This window comes from Rhinoraja longicauda, chromosome 11 (genome assembly GCF_053455715.1).
Source record: "Rhinoraja longicauda isolate Sanriku21f chromosome 11, sRhiLon1.1, whole genome shotgun sequence".
Classification (NCBI taxonomy): domain Eukaryota; kingdom Metazoa; phylum Chordata; class Chondrichthyes; order Rajiformes; family Arhynchobatidae; genus Rhinoraja; species Rhinoraja longicauda.
In genome coordinates, this window is record NC_135963.1 from 26,953,099 (window position 1) to 26,973,893 (window position 20,795).

General features: G+C 41.4%; 1 protein-coding gene across 3 annotated transcripts in view; it reads left to right on the forward strand.

Annotated features, from left to right (window-relative positions):
* Window positions 1-3,627: 3,627 nt before the first annotated feature.
* eps15 (epidermal growth factor receptor pathway substrate 15) overlaps window positions 3,628-20,795 on the forward strand; it is a 108,296-nt gene continuing 91,128 nt past the window's right edge. For 2 of the 3 annotated variants that reach the window (XM_078408548.1, XM_078408547.1), the window contains exon 1: window positions 3,628-3,838. In XM_078408548.1, coding sequence (XP_078264674.1) covers window positions 3,812-3,838 — 27 coding nt within the window. In that variant the 5' untranslated portion in view covers window positions 3,628-3,811. The remainder of the gene's footprint in view (window positions 3,839-20,795) is intronic. The other variant, XM_078408549.1, reaches the window with a different exon arrangement.

Sequence of the window (20,795 nt, forward strand, 5' to 3'; positions counted from 1 at the left end):
ACAAGGTTAATCCCTGGGATGGGGGGACTGTCATATGAGGAAAGATTGGAAAGACTAGGCTTGTATTCACTTGAGTGTAGAAGGATGAGCCATATAAAATCATATCTTATAGAACCATATAAAATCATAAAAGGACTAGACAAGCTCGATGCAGGAAAAATGTTACCAATGTTGGGGGAATCCAGAACCAGGGGACACAGTCTAAGAATAAAGGGAAGGCCATTAAAAACTGAAGTGAGAAGAAACTTTTTCACCCAGAGAGTTGTGAATTTGTGGAATTCACTGCCGCATAAGGCAGTGGAGGCCAATTTACTGGATGAATTTAAAAGCGAGTTAGATAGAGCTCTAGGGGCTAGTGGAATCAAGGGATATGGGGAGAAGGCAGGCATAGGTTACTGATTGTAGATGATCAGCTGTGATCACAATGAATGGCGATGCTGGCTCGAAGGGCCAAATGGCCTCCTCCTGCACCTATTTTCTATATTTCTATGCTTTTTGTATTCCATGAGTCCACAGTTCTCTGGGATAGAGAATCTCATCAATTCACAACATTCTGAGAGGAAGTATTTCCATTATTAGCTGTGTGCTAGGTGAGAACGAGTACAGATAATGAGACTCAACAAGATGACTTTGAAGCTGGAAACGACTTGGATGGAGGAGGGATGGAGAGCAAATTGGAGGGACAGCATCTCATATTTTGCTTTGGCAGCTTACAACCCAGTGGTATGAACATTGATTTCTCTAACTTCAAGTGACCCTTGCATTCCCTCTCTCTAAACGCTCCTGACTCTCTTGACTAGTTCTAGGTACACGAGATGGAGATACATAATCACTCCATTCTATCAATCCCCTTTAAAATCTGATGTTTCCGTAAAATCTCTCATTTTCATATGTAGTCCATCAGCTCAATCTTTCTTCATATGACAACTCCTTCATCCCAGGAATCAACTTATAGTGCATTGTTAGACCAGTTAGCCTGACATAGTTGTGGGGAAGATGTTGGAGTCAATTATTAAAGATGTAATCTGGATAGCAGTAACAGGATTGGTCCAAGTCAGCATGGATATATGAAGGGGGAATCTTGCTTGACTAATCGTCTGGAATTTTTTGAGGATGCAACAAGTAAAATGGACAAGGGAGAGCCAGTGGATGTAGTGTATCTGGACTTACAGAAAGCCTTTGATAAGGTCCCACACAGGAGATTAATGGGCAAAATTAGAGCACATGGTATTGGGGGTAGGGTATTGACATGGATAGAAAATTGGTTGGCAGAAGGAAATAAAGAGTAGGAATTCAGAACCACAATAGCCTTTATTGTCATCCAAAAACATGTTTTTGAAAGAAATTCCGTTACCCACAGTCCAACAATAAGAAGCAATAAAAATAAAGCAATGACACATACAATCACAAAACCAACATAAAACAAAAAAACATCCATCACAGTGAGTCTCCTCCAGTCACCTCCTCACTGTGATGGAAGGCCAAAATGTCTTTCTCTTCCCTGCCGTCTTCTCCCGCGGTCAGGCAGTCGAAATTGCCACGTCGGGGCGGTCGGGGCTTCCGACATTGAAGCCCCCGCCGGGCGGAGAAAATCCCCCGGCCTATTCCAGGCCGCGCCAGACGGTGAAAGGTCCACAGCAGGCCGACCCAAGCCCTGCAATTCGGGGCGGGCGAAGACGCTGCCGCTGCTGGAGCTCCCGAGGTCGGCCCCCACCCAGGGGCCTGCGTGCATCCGACGTCCACTCGGCCCGCGACCCGCGGCCGAAGCCCCCGGAGCCTCCGAATGCGAGTCGCAGCCGCACTCGCAGCACCACCACAGCCTCCGAAGACATCCAGCTCCGCAGACGGCAAGTACAGTCCACGAGCTCTGCGAACCAGAGCCCCAGGTGGTCCCAGCTGGAGGCCGCCAGCTCCAGGTATTTGGCCGATGGTAGGCCGCAGCGTGAACGGAGACACGACCAAGAAAAAAGGTCGCGTCTCCATTCGGAAGAAAATCCATGAGGGGGGAAGGGGGGAGGGGAAAGGGGTAGGGGGAAGGGAAGGGGGTAGAGGGGAGGGAGGGAGGGGGAGAGGCGAATGGGAGGGGGGTGGGGAGAGGGGAGGGGAGATGGTAGTGGGGGGGGAGTAGAGGGGAGTAGAGGGGAGGGGAGGAGGGGGGAGTGGGGACGGAGAGTTTGCTGAACCAATGCAGGAGTGGTTTGTGCCCAACGGGTCCACTTGGTCTAGTTACTTTTATAATCTTTAGTCCTTGCAATAAAGTGAAAGAGTTTTAGAACTGAAAGGGTTAAGGGGGTACGTGCAGAGGAGCAGCTCATGCAAGAAATATGTGGAAACAAGATAAGATGCCCAAATACCTAGTAAAACTGCAGAGAAAAACAATTCGGTTCCAGGCATGAGAAGAACCATTGCTTTAAACATACTGATGATGAAATAGGCATGGAATGTAACCTCCCTACGGGTATATAGGTATAGCTTTTGTATCGGACCTTTGAGTGGACCACGAGGGACACCGAGTATGTAGCCATACTCAGGGTTGCTCTCCCACTCCTGCATGCATAATAAAAAGGTATTGTTACATACTTAAGGTGACTAATGTGTTTTGTTGTCTGATAGCGTGGATGGAACTTTAACAAAAGGACAACATTCCATTAGCTTTTCTAATTACCTACTACCTACTATAACTATGCCAACTTTATGTATTTCATGTCTTGGAACTTTGCACATCAACATTATGTGATTACTTTCTAGTTAAATAATAGTTTACTACTTCATCCTTTCTTTATGAAATGGAATCTCCCACATGTTCCCACGCTATCTATATTCGATCTGCCAAATCGTGCCATTCGATTATCTTATCTATTTCTTTATCTATTTCTTTTTGCAGGTTCTTTGTGTTCTCTATTGCAAAAATACTGAAATTGTTACTGAAGCTCGAACGTTCCTCCTTTCTTAAATGTTTAAAATAATGGTAATAACATTGGTGTTCCCGGGACTATTGTATGGATGTGAAAGGTGAATTTTACAGAAGCTGGAGAAAGATGATTGCCACATTTCAAAGTGGTGATTAAAATTCCATGGGCAGCAAAGAGAACCAAGAAAGAAATACAGGTCATGTAAGGCCTAACTGTTACTTTGAACGCATTCAGTAATACTCAAGCAGAAACTAGCTTTCTTTGGAAATTTAATGCAGGCAAAATCTGGAATAGAAGTGATCAAGCTCAGAAAAGTGAAAAATAAAACAAAAGAAGACTTTAAACAAGATGGATGAAAACAAAAAAGGTGTCTCTATGGCAGCTTCAGAATAAGTTTATTATTGTGATTATTGAAGAGAGCCGATTTATTGAATCACCAAAAATCGGCATTGACTGCCTAATCACTGTTACTGTAACTTAGTCTTTATTAACATTACATTTGCACTCCCATACGGAGGCACCTGTAAATTTAAAAAAATGTGTTTTTGATTCTAAATTGTGGAAGTTGTTATTTGTTTACATGAAATGACTGATATTTGCGCTGATAATGAATGGCAGGATTCCCTCGCACCATCACCATTGCAGAGTGCGTGGGAATGCTGCAATTACCAGTGCGGATGTTCAATAGCTCTCCATTACATCAGCCCAACGAGGAGGCATGGTCAGAGTTTCACCGCAGGCTTGAGAGGAAATCAGTCTCTGCGCGTTCATCGGCAAACAGCACTGAGATAAACCACTTCAGGAAGTTTATTCCATCGGAATCCGGTGCCAGGTTTTGTTTGTAGCCATGGACTTACGAACTTTTTCAGTGCATGATGGGCTAAAGTGAAGGAACCAGCATGGCGGGGCAGTTCACACTCACTCAGGTAAAAGCAGGGCCATCTCACTTAAACACTGCGGGCTGTTCATGTGTTTCGGTCGATTTACATAAAGTAAATTATCTGGGTGGCGAAATGTGATTCTGGCTGTTGAGAGCCATTATTGTTTTTTTTAAAATTCTGTAACGTTCGCGTTACATTGGGCCTGTGTGACAACAGCAAGCGATTGGAAGTGGAAACAAACCGGCGGGCGTAGTTTGCTGAAAGTTAAGGGTTTGTTTTTCTAAGTTTGTGTTGGGCCTACAGGGGCAGGGCTGGGGCCGGCTGGCCTTCGGCCCTCGGCCCTCGGTACTCTCCAGAGGCCGATGCAGCTGCGGATGGGCTGGCACTGCGGAGGCGGCTGCTCTACCAGCAGGGTTTAAATTGTATCAGGAATGTGATTTACAGATGCATTGTGATTTGCTAATTAATGCCCCCCCAACTTCAGGAAATGGCAAGTGTTCACTCATAGTACAATTCCTTTTAAATGTATATCTTACTGAGTGAATGAATACATTCGGCCTCCTGTTGTCGTTCACTTTTTCTCATTACTTATACAGAGAACTTCCTACCCACCCATTCTTACAAACAAATACTCAAATAAATGGGGAGGGGTGCTTTTCTCTTTCCAAAAAAGTATTGAATGATCATCAGCAGATTTAAATGTTACTCGTATTAAATCAGACACTGTTATTTACGTAGGATCATATCACACAATGTATTGTTGTTAGCTTTTAAAGTCGCAAGCTGCAAAGTGTAAAAGTGAACATGAGCTGAATTTTAACATTTTCAGACTGTATTCCTTGACAAATCAGATGTTTAAAAGATTTTATTTCATATGTCTCAGATAAGTTTCAGTACAACAAACAATATTGCTTTACCTATCTATATCCTATCTCTTTTACTCTTGTTGTCAGTAATTTATTGAGTTTTCAACAATCAAAAGTGAATGACCACATGCCATTTCCTCCTTCTCTTAACTTGCCAGACAAGTATAACCACACTATATGCCCATAGCCCTGAATTTACACTGTTTATATCTGCCCCTCTTGCAGCCTTTTCAAAACCACATTGCTCTCACCAAATTACTAAGCAAGGGATTTCCCTTCCATGCAACATCAGCTGATGTTGTTGTTTTCGTTTCCTGGCTACTGTCTCCTTCAGACCTGTTGTCCTAACCCCTCATAAGAAGGGTCTCGACCCGAAACGTCACCCATTCCTTCTCTCGTGAGATGCTGCCTGACCCGCTGAGTTACTCCAGCTTTTTGTGATACCCTCATCTTTGAAAATCATTGATCCAACTCCAACCCTTTTTCCTCCAAATTTAACATATAGACTTTTTATTTTTTACTACTTTTCCTGGAATTCAATACCTCCAATCTTCTGTTCCTGCCACAATACCAAAATAGTTGTTGCTAAAAATATGAATAATACCCAGTGAAATTGTGATAAACAATCTATTACTTTGCTTATTTGCTGTATTTGAGCTGATTGTCCACACCATTCTTGTCCAGAGGGGAGGGATTGAACAGATCCAGTTCCATCTTGTCTATCAATTAATACCCAGATAATTTCCTTTGTGCTCTTCTCTGTCTGTTGTATTCTACTTATACTCTGAGAATATATCTTTTACCCGCCATTACCTTTAGTATGACAGGCAGCATCTCTGGAGAGAAGGAGCAGGTGATGCTTCGGTTTGAGACCCTTCTTCAGATTTCAGTCTCGACCCGAAAAGTCACACTTCTCTCCAGAGATACTCGCTGTCCTGCTGAGTTACTCCAGCATTTTGTGTCTATCTTTGATTTAAACCAGCATCTGTAGTTCTTTCCTACACATCACCTTTAGTATGCTAGCATAACCTTTGGATGTATGAGGAAAAGAATGTTTGAAGATCAAACCTCAAACCTAACATGAAACATTTAGGAACAAAGATAAGTTCAAAGAAAGTGCTGGAGTAACTCAGTGGGTCAGGCGACATCTCTGGCGAATGTAGATAGGTCACATTTTGGGTCAGGACCCTTCTTCAGACAATGCTCCTTGCTCTTTGCATGCTTCTGAGATGGGCTACCCATCGCAAGCTCCTAAAATTTCTGGAGAGATCACCATTATTGTCTGTACAAAAGCCCCAAAATCACTGGCTTGATAAGCACATCGATTTCAGTGTCCTCTCCCATTCATTATCCCCAGCATTGAAGCTATGATTTCATTACACTGACTCCACCAATGCACAGTTGACACAAGAGTTTTGAACCAGATACTCTTATAGGCTCCATGATAGAGCGGTATTACTAGATAGCACAGGAAAAAATGTAACTTCCAACCAACTAATGGGAATTCTTGACTTATGGCTCCTTTTAATGTTGTTAAACCATTTGGAATGGCATTTAGAACTTCAAGTTCTTGCGTTGGAAGCACTTAGAAGCCCAGTGTCTTTGGCAAAAAGCACAATCAAATTGTCCAGCCAACAAGTACCTTCTTCCTCACCTGTGGCAAACTCTGCGAAAGGCAAATTGGCCTCATCAGTCATCTCAGAATCCACGGAACTGGAGAAGCACGGCATCCTTCTTCCCAAGGGATTGTGTCAGAAGAAGGAGATCCTTTTTCCTCCCCTATTCTTTCTCATCTATATTCTGCTCCTCTGCAACTTCATCCAAACATCTTGTATCAGTTTCCACATGTCTTGAGGGCATCTCTTTTAACCCATCCAAAGTCTTTAACTTGTCATGCTTTGATATCCACTATTGGATCAGCCGAAATTTCTCTAGCTAAACGCAATGAAAATCGCAGACTTCTCCTTCAGTGGTCACAAGTTCTGTTTATCAGTTCCACATTTTCTTATCTCTCTTGCTGAAAAACTAAAATAATTTGTAACTAGTGTCAGATTGACTTCAGGATGAAATAATGACCACAACCCATTTTTATTTTGAGTAAAACATTCATGTGTTGTCTGAGAAATGAAGGACTTTCAATGAAAATTAGTATCATTGGTTTTCTATGAGTGAATATGTTTCCAAGAGAAAGAAGATAAATAGATATACATATATCATTTTTTCCTCTTTTTAATATTCTGTGCCTCTGCTTCTACCTTTGCTCATCTGCTGTTGAAACCTTCACAGGCATTGATTGCCTCAATTTGCCAGGTGTATGGGGTGGTTGTCAGTTCTTTCTTCTTTTGTTTTTGTAAGTTTGAGGTGATCCATCTCCCCTGTCTTTTTCATCAAGCTAGTTTTATTGATATGGGTAATCCCTGTTGTGTTGATCTACTTCAATTCCCATTTAAGCAATGTCTCAGTTTGAAAAATTGCATAATTGTTTTCAATCCTTCCATACCTTTCGTAAACTCCTGATGAATAACGATCACAGCATAAGATATAGTTGTAAATGAGGCAAAGCCTAGACCTTGGTACAAGGTAATAAAAATTGGGTAAAGCAGATTACAGCATTACTATACAGGAGCTAGGGAGAGTAAGTTGGAAGCAGTTGTTATTGGGTAAGTCTACATCTGATATGTGGGAGTCTTACGAAGGTCGGCATTTTCCAGTAAGAAGGAAGGATAAGAAAGGAAAGGTAAGGGGAACCTTGGATTTGAGATCAAGTAATACGTGATGTTTGGTCTCTTGAGGAGCAGAAAAGTGAATAAATCACCAGGGCCTGGTGGGATCTATCCCATATTATTGAGAGAAGCAAGAAAGGAGATTCTCAGGCCTTGATGAACAGCTTTGTATCTTATCTAGCCATAGGCGGTGTCCTGGAGGACTGCAGAGTAGCCAGTATTGATCCTTTGTTTATGAAGGAAAGTAGATATAACCCAGGAAATTATAGGCCGAAGAGCCTCGTATCAATAGTTGAAAAGCAATTGGAGACGATTTTTTGGGATAGGATTTACTCTGATTTGGAAGAGTATGAGCTATTTAGGGACAGTAAACACAGCTTTATCTGCAGGAGGTCAGGTCTTGTGCACAAGTTTATTTTAAGGGGATAACAAAAGTGATCAAGGATAGGGCAGTGGATGTTGTCCACATGGATTTTTAAGAAGGCATTTGATAAAGTTCCTCATGGTAGGTTGGTTAAGATGCATGGGATCTATGGTAACTTGGTTGTTTGGATTCAGAACTGACTTACTCACAGAGGACAGAGGGTTTTGGTGGGTGTTATTCAGGCTGAAGGTCTGTGTCCAATGGAGTTCCAGATGCATCTCTGCTGAGATCTCTGTTGTTTGTGATATATATAAATGACTGGCCACATGCAAACTGGAGGAACAGCATCTTGTATTCTGCTTAGGTAGCTTACAACACAATAGTATGAATATTGAATTCCACAATTTTAGGTAACTAACAAACCTCCCCCCTTCGCCTCTTCCCGAATGCTCTACCTGGACGCACACCTATTTATCCCCTACCCCTTCCCTTCCACCTACATTCCTTCCTCTGGCTTCACAATTCACCACTCTTCAATCATTTTGTCTCGCACCTTCTGTCTGTTCAGCTCTGGCCTTTGTCCAACCATCTGCCTATCAAAAACTCCCCTCACCTATATGCACCTTTCACTTGCTAGGCTTTGTCCTGCCCCTCTTCTCATCCAACTTTAATTATCCTCCCTGCCACCCTCCACCAGCCACAATCAGTTTAAAGAAGGGTCTAGGCCCAAAATGTCATGTATCCACATTCTGTAGATCTGCTGCCTGTCCTGCTGAGTTACCCCAGCACTTTGTTTATTTTCCATAAACCAGCATCTGCAGTTCCTGTTTCTGGATGTAAATGTAGATGGGTTGGTTAGTAAGTGTGCAGACGACACCAAAATTGGTGGAGTTGCAGACAGTGAGGAAGGTTATCAAAGTATACAGCGGGATATAGATCAGCTATGAGAAATGGGTGGAGAAATGGCAGATGGAGTTTAATTTTAGCAAATGTGAGGTGTTACACTTTGGGAGGTCGAATGCAAGGGGAAAGTATACAGTTAACGGCAAAACCCTTAACACTATTCATGTTTATGAACACAGAGGATCTTAGGATCCAAGTCCATAGCTCCCTGAAAGTGGCAATACAAGTAGATAGAGTAGTAAAGAAGGCATATGTTATACTTGCCTTCATTGGTCGGGGCATTAAATATAAGAGTCATGGTCATGATGCAGATTTATAGGACTTTGGTTGGACCACATTTGGAGTATTGGAGCCCTATTACAGGAAGGATTTGGAGGCTTTGGAGAGGTTGTAAATTAGGTTGGAGGCTGAGGGGAACCTGATAGAAGTATATAAAGTTATGTGATATAGATAAAGGTGGACCCTTTTTTTTCCTGGGTGGAAATGTCAAGCACATGAGAGCATGGCTTTAAGGTGCAACGGGCAAAGTTTTAAAGAGACTTTGCGGGTCAAGTTACATAGAAACAGAAAATATGCAGGAGGAGGCCATTTGGCCCTTCGAGCTAGCACCGCCACTCATTGTAATCATGGCTGATCATAAACAATCAGTAACCCAAGCCTGCCTTCTCCCCATATCCCTCGATTCAGCTAGCCCCTAGAGCTCTATCTAACTAAGTTGTTTTATACAGCGTGGTGGGTATGTAGGACGTGTTGCCTGGGGTAATGTTGGAGGCAGATGGGATAGTGGCATTTAAGAGGCTCTTGGATAGGCACATGGACATGTAGCGAATGGAGGAATATGGATCACATGCAGGTAGAGGAGGTTAGTTTAACTTGCATCATGTTCGGCATGGACATGATGGGCCGAAGGGCCTCTGTTCTCTGTTCAATATGATATAGTCGCAACCTTAACCAAGTTTTTGGTCTAATTTCCTTAAGTGGCTTGGTGGTAAATTCTTTGTTATTATGTTCTGGGGTATTTTCATAAATTAAAAGTAACATATTGCCACACTGAAGATAGGCACAAAATGCTGGAGTAACTCAGCGAGTCAGGCAGCAACCCTGGAGAAAAGGAATCGGTGATGTTTCAGGTCAAGACCCCTTTTCAGACTGGCTCAGTCAGAAGAAGGGTCTCGAACCGAAACGTTACCTATCTTCTCTAGTGATGCTGCCTGACTCGCTGAGTTACTCCAGCATTTTGTGTCTATCTTCAGTGTAACCCAGTTCCTTCTTGCATGTTGCTACACTGCTCAGAATTACATTTCCATCCATTTATTTGTTTTTGTATAATGATTTTTATAATCTTACTAGATTGAGGTGGACCCGTTGGGTCCATATCTCTCCTGAGGGCCTCTCCTGGGGCAACCCTCCCCCCCAACTGACGATCCTGCCGGCCCGGCAACCCTCTACAACTGACGAAGCCCGTTGCCGGGCGGGGAGTGTCCCACGGGGTCGTGGGCAGGCGATGGGGGACATGGAAGAATGGCCCCAGCGCTGCAGCCAGAGCGAGCCGTGGACCCAAAGCCTCTCCTGCATTGGTCTAGCACCCTCCCCTCCCCCACTCCCACTCCATCCCCCCCTCAACCCCCCTTATCCCCCCCTCCTCCCACTCACCTACATCCCCCCTCATCCCCCCCTCCTCACCTCCCCCCACCCACTGATTCTCCATCCCCCCTCAACCCCCCTTTAAACTCCCCAAAACCTCTTCTGCATTGGTCTAGCACCCTGCACTCCCCCCCCTCCACCCCCCCCCCCTCACTTCCGCCCCTCCTTAACTTAATCGTTCTAGTTTTATAATTCTCTATCTGGGCAATGAGCATTAACTTTATCCATGCCCCTCCTGATTTATTTTACTGCAATAAGGCCACCCCTCAGCTTCCGAAGCTCCAAAGAAAAAAAAATCCCAGCCTCTCCCTATAACTCAAGGTAACATTTTGCTGAATCTCTTTTGATCCCTTTCCAAGTTAATGACATTATTCCTCTTGCTGGGTGACCAGAAATGCACAAAGCACTCCAAATGTGGTCTCATCAACCGCTTGTGTAGCTGCATTATGAGAACTCGTGTGCTTGATATCCTTCCCACTGAAAGCAAGCATGCCAAAAGCCTGCTTCATCACCTGCATCACCACTTTCAGTGACTTATGAATTTATGAACTTTTTTCTGAATATTTTTCCTGGATTTGATGCTGACTCTGTTATATCTTTTGGCATATTAATAGTGCTCTTGCATTCATTTTCAAATTTTCACACTCTTTATTCTTGCAAAATCTTTCGTGCTTTTAAGAACCTTTTTGGCTCAAACCTCAGTTTTTTCTCAAAGGATAAAATACCTAATTTGTTCACTTTGTATAGACACCTCTCAATTCTGGTGAAGTTCGTGTAAATCTTATTTACACCCCCTCCAGTGTCCATATCAGTGATATAGTAACGAGAATCGTATACAGTACTCCAACTGTCGTCCAACCAAGGTTCAATATCGTTGTAGAATAATTTCCCTGATTTTCATTCTGCCCTTCCAGCAGTAAATCGTACTGTTTGGTTTACCTTTCCATCTTGGCATTTCTATCTTATGACAAAACTGTAAGTTATTGTTCCCTTATCCAGCCCATACTAGTTCTTCCATTAACTAGCAGAGGACTTTATGACGAAAGTTAGGTTCAAATGGCAACTGACAGGAAGATCACAATAATTCTACATGTTCTTCACACTTAGCTGTCATTATTAAATATTTGTCCTTTGTCACTATTTTCTGGGAATAATCCAAAGGAAACATTGTCCTGATTCTTGAAAGTTGGGTAGGTTTAAGTCATTCTAAGTTGCTAAAAATCTGCAATCTTGCAATATAAATTTAATTTTTGAGTAAATGCCTCATTTGGGAAATTTTGCTTGGAAAAGGGAATTTCAAGGGAATCTGAAGTCTTGCTTGGAGTTTGCAATTGTAGTGATCTCGTGTATTGTGCATCTCAAAGTCTAATCTGATAAATTATTAAATTCAATTTATTATGTGGTGAAATATTCCATTCTCATGATTGTTGGTCATATTCTGAACTCGTAGTCTACATTTTCAAATCTGTTGAGTTAATTTGTTAGGTGACATTCCTCAGAGTTTTGCACATTACTTTTAATTAGAGTGTGAATGTTTAAAAAAACAAAAAAATATGCAAGTTAAAATATTTGTGTACTTTAAAAAAAAAACTGATACCTGACATTCAAACCGGTTGAATGATTAGTCTACGCCCTCAAAACTTGAATTATCCGTCAGTTCCATCTAGCCTGAGGATCATGATGCATTGGAATGAGGAACAGACAGAAAAACATTTAAAAACTAGTAACCTAGGCAATTTTCTAAAATGAAAAGTGCTCAGCCAAAATGGTTGTCCAGACTGCATCCAGCTACCACAGTATGTACAGTAGTATGATTAAAGAATGTGTTGCACTATTGTTACTGGATAGAGCAATGTACCCCTTGTCAGTCCTACAATAAATCTGCGGAATTTAAATTAGGGATACTGCATGGAAACCGGCCCTACGGCTCACCAAGTTCACGCCATTCGTTGCTCACCCGTTTACACTAATTGTACATTTTCACACATTTGCATCCACTCCCTTCACTTTGGGGATAATTTACAGAGGTCAATTAACCTACAACCTGCATGTCTTTGGGATGTGGGAGGAAACCAAAGCACGTGGACGAAGCCCAAGCGGTCACATGGAGAATATGCAAACTGCACACAAACAGCACCCGAGGTCAGAATCGAACCCAGGTCTCTTGCACTGTGAGGCAGCAGCTCTCACCAATTATGTCAATATGCCTCCCAGCATAGTTTGGACAATGCTATTGTATAATTTATAAACTGTTAGCATAGATTGTGAGAGTGTGATGTCACATCCACAATAACTATTCATAATTTCACTTTTGGACAGATTGATGCAACCATTGATATGGGCTGCAAAAAGATTTATTACTGACTACTTTTAAAGATTTATTACTTGCACAACCCTCATTTTCCGTCAAGGTTAGTTTGCTGTGCTCCTCTTTTGCATATTTATGAACAGTGGTTTTCTAGTTCCCAGTCGAAATTGGGTTATAACCAATTCAGCCCACGAATTGTAAATAGCGTTTCCTAGTATATCCTTCCCATTGTATCCAATTTGTGATATGGATTATAGCAGAACAATCTTTACTTCCTTCTATATGCAGACACCAAAATAGTTCATACGCAGATGCAGTTTCAGTAGCACTCTACAAAAATGTATTAAAACTTCTTTTGTAGCTCTTGCAATAAAGGCCAATATTTCATTAGCCTTCCTAAATACTTGCTGTCTTTTGTATTAGATCCTCACAGATTCCTTTTTAATAAGTAAGAGTTATAATAAGTCTGGGGTTACGGAGAGAAAGCAGGAAAATAGGGTTAACTGAGAAAGGTAGATCAGTCATGATTGAATAGTGGAGTGGACTTGATGGGCCGAATGGCCTAATTCTGCTCCTATAACTTAGGAATTTATGAACATTTTGTAAATTTCATTCCACTGGAATCATAATTTTTAATCCTTCCACACATTTATACCATGTTTTTCCACATTATACTTTATCAGTCAACTACTTTCCCACTCACTTGACCAATCTATGTCCCTTTACAAGCCTTTGTGTCCTCCAGACAAACTTGTTAACCCATCAGAAAATTTGACTGCGTTGTGCTTGGTGTTTTAGTCGAAATCTTCATGATTGTAATTAGTTGAAGTCACAGCACAGATCTCTTTGACACTCTCTAATTATTGATTGCCAATCTGAAAAATGACCCATTTATCTTGGCTGCTTGTCTTCTGTTAGTTTGCCACTTCCCTGTCCATGCCAATGTATAACCCTTAACACCTCTTGAGCAATAAACAATGCTGCAGGAACTCAGCAGGACAAGTAGCATCCGTGTGGAAATGGACAATGTTTCAGCTGGGGCTCTTCTTTAGATGGACCTACTGAGTTCCTCCAGAAGTTAGTGTTTTACTCAAGGTTCCAGCATCTGCAGTTTTTATGACTCTTCAACACCTCTTGTGCAGTAACCTTTTCGGTGGCATACACTGGTTGCCGTTATCCACCCTATTATATTCTCAAAGAAGTCTAGCTAGTTTTTGTAACACAACATTCCTTTTATGAAGCACAATTGACACTGCTTGACTGTCTTAAGATTTTCTACAAGAATGTCTTCTACCTCTTTTCATTAAGAATTCCAATAGTCTCCCAATAACAGATATTTTGTCAACTTTTTTCCTGCATTCTGTCTGTCTTGTTATTAGTTATTAATTATTATTGTCACGTGTACCACGGTACAGTGAAAAGCTTTTTGTTGCATGCTATCCAGTTAAAGAAATTACTAGTAATGATTACAATCCAGCTGTCCAAGTGTATGGATAAAGGGTACAACATATAGTGCAAGATAAAATCCAAGCAAAGGTCTCCAATGAGGTAGCTGGGAGGTCAGCACCGCACTCCAGCTGGTGAGAGGACAGTTCAGTTGCCTGATAACAGCTGGGAAGATTGTCCCTGAATCTGGAGGTATGCGTTTTCAAACATCTGTACTTCTTGCCTGATGGGAGAGGGGAGAAGAGGGAGTGACCTTGGTGAGACTGGCCCTTGATTATGTCGGTGGCCTTGCCGAAGCAGCGTGAAGTGTAGCTGGAGTGATTGGAAGGGAGGTTGGTTTGTGTTATGGTCTGGGCTACGTCCACAACTCTGCAATTTATTGCGGTCTTGGATTGAGCAGTCCCTCGATCATGGTGTGATGCATCCCAATAAAATGCTCTTTTATGGCGCATCTGGACAAGTTGGTGAAGGTTGTTGGGGGCATGATGAACTTCCTGAGCCTTCTAAGGAGTAACGGCACCGTTTTTGTAATCCTCTGTTTCTCTGCAGAATATAAGGGCATTTTGGTAGGTTACAGTCTGCACTCCTATGGAACCCACTTTTCTTTAAGCCCAGCTATTTTCTTTAAGCCCAGGGTGCAGGCCATCAGATTGAAGGGGATTTGTTGGCCTCTTGTCCCATTAGTTTGCACATTGCCATGATCATTTTTAATTCCTTCTTCCCTATAGTTGCTTGATTACCTTTTCATTATTGGGCTGTAGTTTATGTCTTCAACTATGAAGATTCATCCATAATAATCATTTTCAATTTCTATCTTTTTTGCATTATTCATCGCCCAGTCTGATCCACTAATGGACCAATGTTTATTTTAGCTATTGTTTCATATATACTTGTAGAACCTCTTACTGTATTTCATCTTATTTTCTGGTTTTCTCTTACATTTATCATTTTGTAACATTATGCAAAATGAATAACACAGATGCTGTAAAATTATTTAAGTGAGGATCTTTTATAACGATTTTTAGTTGTTAATTTCAGCCTCTCGCGTTCATATGTTCTTGTTGTGTAATTCAAATTATGACACAAAAAAAGTGACCGAGATCCACAAAGAGAAATTCAGTCTTGTGATTGTGCTTATCTATCTATATATACCATCTCCCCTTCCTTGTCGCCCCTTCTACGAGGAATGGGCCCAAAGGGTCCACTTGGTCTAGTATATATTCCTAAAACTCTCATATTGTGTGTGTGTATATAAATAAGTTAAATTTGTGAAGAGTGTGTGTTTGAGTAATACAAGGGAAACTGCAGAAAAGAGGGGGCTGGGGAGGAAGGATGGAAGGGAAATGGGCAGAAACTAAGAAATAATAAAATCAGAGAAATTAAGCAGGGGGAAAACATTTAAAAATAAAAATAACAAAAAAATGTGTTGATAGATGAGATATTTTCTGCACTTTAATGGTATCATCACACATACTGTTCCCCCACAACACTGATTACACTGAGGTATAGCGAATGGTGGGTTTTGCCTACTAAAATGGCGGACGTTCCGCTCCTTTGCGTACTACACTTCAGTATACGCGATTTCGACAGAGTGGTCCATCTTGCTCCTAGTATCTTTGCTCCAAACTTTGTTCTGGATTTCTCTCACTCACTGGATTATTTGGACATATCGGTGGGACTGTATTCAAGGTCTTGAGACGGAGGAGGACCTGGGGAGGCGCACTGAAGTCACCCGACTTCGGTGATGAGGATTACGCACACCGCTCCCGAGTATATTCCTTGCAAATCTACATTTTCTCATCAACAAAGTGGACGAACTGCAACTGCTGTGCCACAGAAACAAGGACCTCTCGAGCCGCTGCCCTGTGCTTCACCGAGACCTGGCTGTGTGAGTCGGACCCAGACACTGTGCTGCAACTGGCAGGCTTTCAACTACACAGAGCGGACCGCGAAGTGGAGGCAGCGGGGAAATACAAGAGGCGGTGGAATATGCTTCTATACTAACCAGGGCTGGTGCAGCAGCATCATGGTACTATCTAACTTCAGTTCTCCTAATCTGAAATCTTTTTTTATAAATTGCAAACCCTTTTATTCTCCAAGGAAATTTATCTCTTTTATTCTCACTGGAGTTTACATTCCCCCCCACTCCCCAAGCCTGCGTACGTGAGGCGCAAACGCAACTCGCTAACCAGGTAATGAGAGTAGAGAGTGACTTCCTGGACTCCATGGCCATTGTTTTGGGGGATTTTAACAAGGCTAACCTCAGCCGAGAGCTTCCAAAATACAGACATCACGTTACCTGCCCCACTAGACTGAAGAGAACACTCTATCATTGTACTACAATCACCATGACAGACACCATGACATCATATATCAGCTTTTGTGAGGACAGTTGCATTTCCACTAGGACCTGGATCAGGTTCAACAATGACCAGCCCCGGTTTACAGCAGATCTCAGACAGCTCCGCCAGTCTAAAGATGAGGCCTACAGGAACAGCGATGCAGACCTCTACAGGCAGGCCAAGTAGAAGCTTGAGGAGGAATCAGAGCTGCCAAGGAAAGGTACTCTGAGAAGTTGAGGAGCAGGTTCTCAGCTAATGACTCTTCAGTGTTGAAGGGCTTTGCAAGAAATCACCAGCTACAAGAGGACCCCCCCCCCCCCCCCCCCCGCTATTTGGACAATCATCAGCTGACCAACAACCTGAACAAGTTCTACTGCAGGTTCGATAGACAGAAACAGAAACCCCCTCCATCATGGTCTGGTTTGGTTCAGCCACGAAGCATGACATCCGGAGCCTGAAGCGCATCGTTCGATCAGCCGAGAAGGTTGTTGGCTGCAACCTTCCCCCCCCTCCCCATCGACGAACTGTACACTGCAAGGGCCAGGAAGTGAGCGGGTAAGATCATCTCTGATCCCTCTCACGCTGGCCACAAACTCTTTGAAGCACCTCCATCGGGAAGGCGACTCCAGACTGTCAAAGCCAGACATAAAAAAGCTTTTTTTTCCAAGAGCAGTAGCTCTGCTCAACAGCCAAAAGCCTGTTGCCTCCTTTTGCTCTGATATTTTATTTCATTCTTATGTTTAAATTATAATGTTTTATTTTTAATTGTCTACTGTCTATCGGACAGTTTATGGGATGATGGTGAAAGTTGGTGATGTTGCCTTCTGTCATACACTTTAGATTTTATTAGATTCCATATCTTTGGGTAAAGACAAGGGAGGATTGGCAAATGATCTTTCTCCTGATCAATAACGATCCAACATGGAAACTGGAGATTGTCATGGATAGGTTCAGATGGCAGTTTTGACCTTTAGAATTGTATTTGCAACAACTCGTAGTCATGATAGGTTTTGGACTCTTCCTGGTCTTTACGTATGTTGAAAGGAGGAGAAATTGGCTAGACAAGGGAGAGTTTTAAAAAAAGTACTATCCTCAAATGTACTTCTTGCTTTTTTCTGGCTCTTATTTTATAATGGCATGGGTTGGAAAGTTCTCAATAAAAATATTGTAATCAGAATCTGCTGTGTATATGCTTCTAATTATGTTTTGTTTCAGAATAAATCAGCCAAGATATATTGTTAACTGTTCAAAAAGGCTGCTCCAGAAGAACATGAATTGTATCTAAATTTGAGTTTATTGAATGGCATCTGCAATAATATTTTATTAAAACCAATTCGTAAAACATTAAGTTTTAAAACATAACCTTATGACATTCTTAATACAATATTTGAGCATGACACTTCGATTGCAGATTTCATAGTTATTGGATACTATTTAGGATTGCATAGGATATTGTGGATTGCACAGTTGAGGGTTTTTAAATAAAAAAAGTTGATGCATCTTTTATAGATCAATGAACAGGGCTGTGGGGAAACTGTTACATAAAAGGAAATGAAACATGCTGATGATCAGCCATGATCACTTTGAATGGTAGGACAGGCATGGTATGGTGGGCAGAATAAGGGTGGGGGGGGAGTAGGGAGGGTGGGGGGGGAGGGTTGGGGAGAGGGGGGTTGGGGGGAGTAGGGTTGGGGGGGGGACATGGACCGTTGTGATTTGCTGTTGAAGACCACTGGAGCAAGTATGTCTTCAATTAAATTAGGTCGGTGCAGTTTTTTAAATGAAACTCTTTCTTCATAACTTAGTCACTCTTTATATAACTGATGAAACTCTTGCTATCCTCTTTTATATTATTGGCTAGCTTACCTTTGTATTTCATCTTTCTCCCCGCATTGCCTTTTTGGTTATCTTCTGTGTACTTGAATGGCCTACTACTACCCCAATTCTTCAATTATGTTCTCATGATCTGTTTGCAATTGGATAACTTAATTTACGGTGTAGGTCTCCAGATTGGTTAGCTAGAAGTTTATTGTAGACTGAAGTTTAAATCAACCATAAATTAGATGATGCTGGATGGATTTTTTGAGAGAGATGGTGGATACATTTATGGATCAGCCATGATTGAATGGCGGAGTAGACTTGATGGGCCGAATGCAGACCTCCCAACATTTGATTTTACAAATTCAGAATTTTGATGTCCAAAAATCAGAATTTTACAACAAAATTCATAATATGGCGCGTAATGCAACTTTTCAACAAAAAAAAAAGTATGCGCTGCATTCACGTGTGCAAAACTACTATTATTTCCAACAGTCTGTAGTTCTTGGACTACATGTACAATGTCAGGCCGATCATGAGTATATTCTACTATTATAGAAAAGTTATGGATTTAATGGTTCATTATTGTACAAACCATTTATTCCTGTTGTCTACGTGTCATTATTTGATGCAAAGCTTTACGTTCTTCCACTAGAATAATCTTATATCACTATTTTAAAAGCATTTGTTAAGGGTCATTTCAGAATGGTTCATGAAAAGTCTATATAAGGCAACCGGCACAGCGGCAGAGTTACTGCCTTACAGTGCTGGAGACCTGGTTTTTCGATCCTGACCTTTGGTGCTATCTGTTTGGAGTTTGCGTGTTCTCCTGTGATTACGTTGGTTCTCTTCGGGTGCTCTGGTTTCCGTCCACATCCCAAATATTTATAGGTTAATTGGCTTCTGTAAATAGTCTTTGGTGTGTAGGATAGAACTAGCATATGGGTGTTCGTGGTCTGTACGGACCAGTTTCTACACAGTTTCGAAGAAGAAATCAATTGTCATCATGCGGATGCAGACTGATCTTGATAATGCTTCAGATGAGATTGTGGTTAGTCACCGTCCAGTTTGTTTTCAGCTAAGATGAATTGAGAATGACTGAAATAAAGGTAAATCTGTTAACTTGCTCCATTAATACAGAGGAAGTTCAAAGCAGATATAAAGTTGTTGTTGAAAGTGATACCCTGTTCTTCCACACGATGGTGTTGTATAGGTATTGAAATTAGATTAAGACATCTTCATGGGTTTGATATCAATTTCTACTTTATACTCTTTTTACTGTAAAATCTACTAAACCTTTTAGTCTTCATTGCGTGCATGTCACTTTATTTCTTAAGACTGAACACAATTCATCTTGAATTGATCAGTAGTTGAATAACAATTTGAAAAAAAAAAGAAATTGCTTGATATTTACCTTCTATGTTTTGTCAAATGTATATGTCACTATTAATTTCACTTTCTGTAAATGCTCAGAGAAATAAAATGAATGTATTTTGCTTCCTGGAATGCTAGCTTTGGGGATTCTTGGTGGGGTTCGGTCTGGTTCATAACAACACTGTTTGCTGTGATAATGTGCACAGATAATTTTATTTTCTAGTTTTGTCTGAATCCAAATTTAATTGAAGAGGAGGAATTCTCTTTTTTGTAGTGTATGTGTGACTCCACTAAAATGCCAAATTTTCCCAAACCCTTCAAACTCAAACAATCTAATGACACCCTTATTATCTTTCATTATTGGTGCTGATAATGTTTTTGGAATCAAGTTACTATGTATGGATATGCCAACACAAAACAATAAATCTGGATCCCTGTCAGGCTGGATTGCTGGTGGGTTTCGTATTGCATCTAAGAGAGTTCAGCACCAAAACCATGGATGGCTGAACCGGATATGGCAATTGTGTATTCTTAAGAGAACAGACATTAATGCTGAGTGTCGAGAGTTGTAGTGTTGGGGATGATGATGAAGCAAAGAGAGGGAAATGGAGGAGAAGTCTCGGCATGAATTGAGGGAGAGAGCAATGACTTGGTTGATGGAGAGAAGTAAAGGAGTACCATTTTAATTAATTTTGTTACGTACAGAGCTTTCATTTATAAAGCCCTTTGAACATTCCAGAACATAGCCAGTCAAGTACTTGTGTACCATAGCCATTGTTTTTATGTAGAAATCCAGCAGATAAATTGAATGAAATGAACTCCCATGAACAGAAGAGAACTAAATCATAAAGCAATGACAGTAGAGAGATTGGCCATTTGGTTCTTCTGGTTCATGCCGGATTTCGGAAAGAACAGTTGATCTCGCTGTCCTGTCCTTTCCCTGGAGATGTGCAATTTATATCTTTCTGGTACTGATCCAATTACTTTTCAAGAGCCATGAGTGAATCTTCTAATTTGTCACATGTTGTTTTCTAGATGACAACCACTGGCTGTGTTTTTAAAACAAAAATTGTGATGCCTTCATTTTTATTTTGGTCATTTGCTTTTAAACCATGTCCTATCATTCTCAACGAGAACAATTTTAACGAGAACAAATTTTACTATGTATGGATCTCTCAATAATTGGAGCAAATCTAATAAAATCTTTCAATCAA